The sequence below is a fragment of the Trachemys scripta genome, chromosome 14 (assembly GCF_013100865.1).
Source record: "Trachemys scripta elegans isolate TJP31775 chromosome 14, CAS_Tse_1.0, whole genome shotgun sequence".
Taxonomy (NCBI): domain Eukaryota; kingdom Metazoa; phylum Chordata; order Testudines; family Emydidae; genus Trachemys; species Trachemys scripta.
Window position 1 is genome coordinate 40,058,203 of NC_048311.1, and position 6,503 is coordinate 40,064,705.

At 54.4% G+C, this 6,503-nt stretch overlaps 3 protein-coding genes and 2 non-coding genes across 5 annotated transcripts in view; 3 read left to right on the forward strand and 2 right to left on the reverse strand.

Moving 5' to 3' along the window:
• The window catches only part of LOC117887100 (zinc finger protein 208-like), an 882,934-nt gene that overhangs the window by 860,430 nt on the left and 16,001 nt on the right, over window positions 1–6,503 (forward strand). The gene's annotated exons all lie outside the window — the stretch shown is intronic.
• The window catches only part of LOC117886903 (zinc finger protein 345-like), a 115,344-nt gene that overhangs the window by 45,406 nt on the left and 63,435 nt on the right, over window positions 1–6,503 (forward strand). The window lies entirely within an intron of this gene.
• LOC117887016 (RING finger protein 39-like) lies at window positions 708–2,395 on the reverse strand (the record flags this gene model as incomplete). Its single annotated transcript, XM_034789249.1, is given in 1 exon segment — window positions 708–2,395. A coding segment is annotated over 1 exon segment (328 nt), but the record flags the coding sequence as incomplete, so codon positions are not given.
• On the reverse strand, window positions 2,512–2,599 carry TRNAY-GUA. The gene is given in 2 exon segments: window positions 2,512–2,547; window positions 2,563–2,599. It is a non-coding gene; the product is annotated as a tRNA-Tyr (tRNA).
• TRNAY-GUA lies at window positions 4,021–4,108 on the forward strand. The gene is given in 2 exon segments: window positions 4,021–4,057; window positions 4,073–4,108. It is a non-coding gene; the product is annotated as a tRNA-Tyr (tRNA).

A 6,503-nucleotide genomic window follows, 5' to 3' on the forward strand; every position in this document is an offset into this window, starting at 1 on the left:
ACCAGGAGCCGCTGTAGGAATTATTGGGGGGGCAGTTCTTCGGCCTGCACTCTACAGAAGCTCAGACCAGAAGATCACAATGGCTCCTTCTGACCTTGGAATCAATGAATCACATCTCCCCCCCACCCACACCAGGAGTTCTGCGTGTCCCCCCTTCCCCCTCCCCCAAGCCAGAGTCTCCCATTCTCCCCCCACCCTCCATAGCAGCGTTTCTGTGGACCCCTCATACCCCCCCATCCCTGGGTCCCCCAGTCTCTCCATGCCTGTATTATTTAAGAAAACAACAAAGCAACCCTACCAAAACAAGACACTCCCCTGCACAAGCGTCTCCCCTGTGGTGGAGTGGCTGGGAGAATGAACACCTGGTGACAGATGTGTCAGTGCGTTGTGTCATGCACGACGGGTAGGCGCTCCGCTCCCCAGCAATGAGAGCTGCACTGGAGCCTATATTATAATAACCACTTGCGCGTGTGCTTTTCATCTTCAGAGTTCAAAGCGCTTCACAAAGGAGGTCAGGATCATTAGTTCCATTTTAGAGCTGGGGAAACTGAGGCTCGGGAGAGTGAAGTGCCCAAAGCCACTGGCAAAGCCAGAAAAAGAGCCCAGGGGTCCTGTGGCCCAGCCTGGTGTTTTGTCTCCCGGGCCACCCTCCCGTGCACAGATTAGAATCCTGCAGCAGGGCATTCCACAGGTTAACCAGCCACCTACCTGCCCCTCTGGCATGACCGACACTGGGATCCAACCGCCGCGCCGCCGACGGGGCTTGGCCTCCTGGGCCGTCTTGGCGTTGAGGTTCTGGGCGATCTTGACCTCCACGGCCAGTTTGACGTGGGTGCGCAGGCTGCGCCGCTCGAAGACCTGCTGGCATTGGGGGCAGGACAGCACCCCTGCCCCCTCCCGCTCCCACTGGCCCGTGATGCAGGCTCGGCAGTAGCTGTGGTCACAGTCCAGCAGCACCGGGTCCTTGAAGGGACCCCTGCAGATAGGGCAGATGATGGAGCGCTGCAACTCTGCCACCGGTCCCCGACCTTCCATGGCTCCTTTCTCTTTGCTCGGGCAACTCCTTCCCCTTTATGCAGGGTGTGGGCGGAGAGGGAGGAGCATCCCCTAGGGGCTGGAGAGGCTCCAGGTAAACATCCCCTTGCGTAACTGTCTGGTTCTTCCACTCCGCCAGCTTCTCTCCCTGGCAGGAATGCGGCACAGGCAGCGTGTGGGTTTGACTGGTTCTGCAAAGGTGTTGTGATCTCGCAGGGGTTGGGAGCCAGGATTCTTGGGTTTACTCCCCGGCTCGGGGAGGGGAGTGGGGTCTAGTGGGTTAGAGCAGGGGAGGCTGGGAGCCAGGACTCCTGGGTTCTGTGCCTAGCTCTGAGAAGGGAGTGCGATCTAGTGGGATAGAACTGGCAGGGGGTTGGGAGTCAGGACTCCCGGGGTCTATCTTTGGCTCTGCCGCCAACTCCCTGTGTGACTTTAGGCAAGGTCCGGTGCCTCAGTTTCCCCAGTGAAAAGAGGCTTACCATGATGCTGCCCCGCGCAGTGGAGAGGCGCTGCTCTGATCTTGGGGACGGGCTAGGCCTGGCCCAAATGTACAATGGCTGTCAGGGGCACAGGCAGGACAAAGAGCCCGGAGGTCATCACTGTAATTAGTGAAAGGGCCGAGCCTCCAGGCCAGGAAATGCCATGCCGGGCAAAGAGCTGGGGAGAATCCAGCAAGCTCCAGCCAACTCTGGAGAGGAAGAGACAGATCAAAGCTTGACAGCGAGGCAGAGCTTGTGAAAGGCACCTGCTCTCGGCAGACGCTTGTTAATGACATTCCCCAAGAGGGAGGGAAGCATTTGCCCCACTGTACCAAAGGAGAAACTGAGTCACAGATGTCTAGCTGCTGGTTAAACAGTGAGGAGGGGAAGTAGAACCCAAGAGTCCTGACGCCCATTTGCCACCATGCTCTAAGCACTAGACCAGCTTGCCCCTGCTAGAACTGGGGATAGAACCCAGGAGTCCTGACACCCAACCCCCCACCAGCTCTAGTCATGAGACCCTCACTCTCCTGCCAGAGCTGGGAATAAAACCCAGCTGCCCTGACATCCAACCCCTGCCCTCTTGCTCCAACCATTGTCTGTTCTTCATAATCCAGTCTTGGGAGACAAATTTTAAAGATGCACATGCACAGAGAGATAGGTTATTACCCTAAATTTTGTCCCTATTAGGGCCAGCTGCTATTTCAGATGAGATCAGGGCCCGGTTGTGCCGGGCGCTGCACAGACACAAAGGGAGAGACAGTCCCTGCCCCAGCTGAGATCAGGGCCCCATTGTGCCGGGCGCTGCACAGACAGCAAAGATCTTCCCATCTAACGTGAGCACCTGAAGTTGAGGGAGTGACTTGGGAGGCGTCCAGAAAGCAGGGAGATATGGGAAGAGAAACACATCCATCCTTTGACAGAGGGGCTATTGCCCTCCCCTGATCCCGACACTCTTAGATGATATCATATTCAAAACAGGCAGGAAAAAGTCCCATCCTTCGAGCCGGAATCGAACCAGCGACCTAAGGATGACTCTGTTAGCATTCTACAGTCCTCCGCTCTACCAGCTGAGCTATCGAAGGAATGAGCATGGTTGCTTATGTCACTCTTCTGAGTGGTGTCTGCCTATCTACCTTGTTACTAACCTCTTTTCTCTGCCTGGCTTTTTGCTCAGATCCTGCTCCTCTTCCTCCTCATCTGTCTCTCTTTCTTCCATCCATCCCTTGCGAGACATAAAGGCAGACAGAGAAGGCTGGCGAAAGAGAAACACCCACCGAGCTATAGAGAGTGTGACGCTAGATACTGGAGCGGCAGGGAAGATGGAAGGAGGCAGAGAGAAAGAAAGAAAATGATCATAGTTTTCAAGTACGTACATGGTTGTTACAAGGAGGAGGGAGGTAAATTGTTCTCCTTAACCTCTGAGGTTAGGACAAGAAGTAATGGGCTTAAATTGCAGCAAGGGAGGTTTAGGTTGGACATTAGGAAAAACTTCCTAACTGTCAGGATGGTTAAGCACTGGAATAAATTGCCCAGGGAGGTTGTGGAATCTCCATCAATGGAGATTTTTAAGAGCATGTTAGACAAACACCTGCCAGGTATGGTCTAGATAATACTTAGTCCTGCTTTGAGTGCAGGGGACTGGACTAAATGATCTCTCGAGGTCCCTTCCCGTTGTCCTATGATTGTATAAAAAGAACATCTTTCCCAGAGCAAGATGTGGCAAACAAACACTGTCCTTCCCCATTGAATCCCGTCTAACACACACCCAGTGGCACAATTTAGACATGATCCATTTTCAACCTGTCGTCCGCGGACCCCGGTCATGTCTAAGGGGACCCCGGTAATGTCTAAGGGGTCTGCGGACGGTTGTCATGACCATAGAACTGTGGTTTTCAATCTGCCGCCTGTGGACGGTGTCTAAGATTTCCAAAGGGGTCCCCGCCCCTTTATTCGAAACGATTGAGGGGTGTGCAACGGAAAACGCACCCACCGAAAGGATGAACTCGACAGAGAAATGCACTGAGCGCACCGCATCCAGTCCCCACAACTCCACCTCCTGACAGATGCACCCAAAGCAGCCAGATTACAAAGCGAGGTGGAAAAGGTGTCCGGTCCCTCAGCAGGCGGAAGCTGGTGAAAGAGAGATTGAAACAGGCAGAACGAGAGTAGGGTGCCCAGACGTCCCCATATCAGGGGCTTTGTCTTATATTTGCAACTATACCTCCCCCCCCCACCCCCACACACAGAAAAAAAGTGTCCTGGTTTTTCACATTTGCTCTCTGGTCACCCTAGAGAGCGAAGGAGACAGACCGGATGAAAGAGAGAAACAGATGGTGACACACACGCCCAGACACCCCTTCTGACCGGTGGTTTGCTAAGCAGAAGGGAGTGACAGGCTGGGGCTCTCTTACACCTGCAGACCTAAGACCCAGACACAGCCTCTCCTGCCCAGCCCTGCCAGGCATCGCCACTAAGAGGCGTGACTCAGGGCCCCAAGTATCTCCCTTCGATAGCTCAGCTGGTAGAGCGGAGGACTGTAGAACGCTGACAGAGTCATCCTTAGGTCGCTGGTTCGATTCCGGCTCGAAGGAGAGAGCAGGTTTTTATTTTGTTGAAGTGGCTGCGGGGAGACCCGGACTCCAGCGGGAAGGGGGGAGGGGGGACGCGGTGAGGAAGGGGGAGTTGGATGCAAACACAGGCAGAGTAATACGTGCGCCGCGCCAGAGCCAGAGCAGCGCATGCGCAGACGCTGGCAGAGGGATGGCAACACAACCGGTGTCGCTGCCACACACACGCAACAAGACACACACTGAGACAGCAACGCACAGAGGTGGCAATGCTCGCACACACAGAGAGCAACGCATACAGTGGCACACACATACACTGACACACACACAGAGCAACGCACACACTGACACCCACACTGACAGCCACACAGAGCAGTGAACACACTGACACACACACAGAGCAATGCACAAACTGACACACACTGACACACAGAGCAACACGCACACTGACAGAGCAATACACACACAGCAATGCACACACTGACACACGCTGAGCAATGCACACACTGACACACACACAGAGCAATGCACATACTGACTGACACACACAAAAACTCACACACTGATACACACACTGACACACACACAGAGCAACACACACAGCAACGCATATACTGAGACACACACAAAATGACACACAGAGAGCAATGCGCAAACTGACACACACTAACACACACAGAGTAACGCACACACTGACACACACACTGACACATAGAGCAATACACGCACAGGAATGCACCCACTGACACACAGAGCAATACACACACAGCAATGCACACACTGACACACACACAGAGCAATGCACACACTGACAAACACACAAATAACAACACACATTGGCACAGAGATGGCAATACGCAGCCACGCTGGTGCACACATAAACACACATTCCCACAAAGAGACAGAGCGCATTAGCCACACACACTGGGCATGGATCTGGCAATACACACTCAGGCAGCAACGCACACACACAGAGTAATGCACAGACATTTGCACTCACACACACACAGATCTGGCACTACACATAGACATGCTGGCACAGACACAATGACACACACAGCGACCACAATACACAGAGACACCTGCAGTGATTGTGTCAGTGTGTGCACATGAGCGTGCGAGACAGCAACACACACACATTTGCTGATACAGATAGAGCCAGCGCTCCCTAGAGGGGAAAGACCCCCATCCCATCTCCCTCACTCCCCCTGCCAGCCAGTCGCCCTGCCCTGGGGCCAGGACAGAGCCAGCGCCCCCTAGAGGGGAAAGCCGCCCCCCTCGACCCAACCCTGTCATTCCTCATTAGCAGCACCCAGCGCCAGGCATCCAGCGGGGATGTTGTAACATGCTAGGCGGTGCCAGGGCCGATTTCGTAATCAGTCCCGAGGGTGACGAAGGTCGCGGGGGCGTCTGGTTCAGGACATTCCATCCCGACAGCACCCCATGCGTTCCTTGAATTCTTCCGACCGACCGACACATACAAGCGGCTTCCAGACGTGACCAGCCCTCGCCAACCAGTTTGGAGGGGACCCCTGCCTGGGACCTTTACCCTGCTCTGGGGAGATTCCCCCCGCCTCCCCGTGACCTGACATCCCAATATTATTAGGACTGTCCCAATATTAGGGGCTTTGTCTTATATACACAACTTCCCCTCCCTCCACTCCCGAAAAGTGTCCCAATTTGTCACATTTGCTATCTGGTCTGCTCCCCCTCCCTGCCCCCACCATCTGCGGCTTTACATCCAGTTTGCATCACGGAGCTACCCGAAGACTGATCCCATCTCAATAAAGTAGTAGAGTGACAAATCAGACCCCACCCCAAGACCAAGGCCCTCTGGCTATCTCCCCGCTCCAGAAGGGTCATGTCTGCAGGGCCGCCCAGAGGGGGGAGGCAAGTGGGGCAATTTGCCCCGGGCCCCACAGGGGCTCCCACGAGAATATAGTATTCTATGGTATTGCAACTTTTTTTTTATGGAAGGGGCCCCCAAAATTGCTTTGCCCCAGACCCCCTGAATCCTCTGGGCGGCCCTGCATGTCTGCTGCAGAGTGGGTCGAAAACGGGAGTGGGGCAAAGGGGGGCAGTTTGCCACACAGGAGGGCAATGTCTGATTTCATCGAAACGTCTAAATTGAAAACCCAAATGCAGACCGTTGTTTAGTTTTTCAGCAACTACAAAAATTTTTTAGGGGGACTAAAAAGTTGAGGGTTTTTGTTGAAGTTGTTTTTTTTGGGGGGGGTTAATTTGTTTGTTTTTGTGTGTGATGAAAACAAAAGGTTTGGGGGCTGCTGCTTCCAGCCAAGGTCTGTGCAGTGCCAAGCCCAACGGGGGCCCTGATCTCGGTCAGGGTCCGTGCAGTGCCCTGAGGATAGAACCCCCAGTCCTGACTCCCAGCCCCCCAACCACTAGACCCCACTCCCCA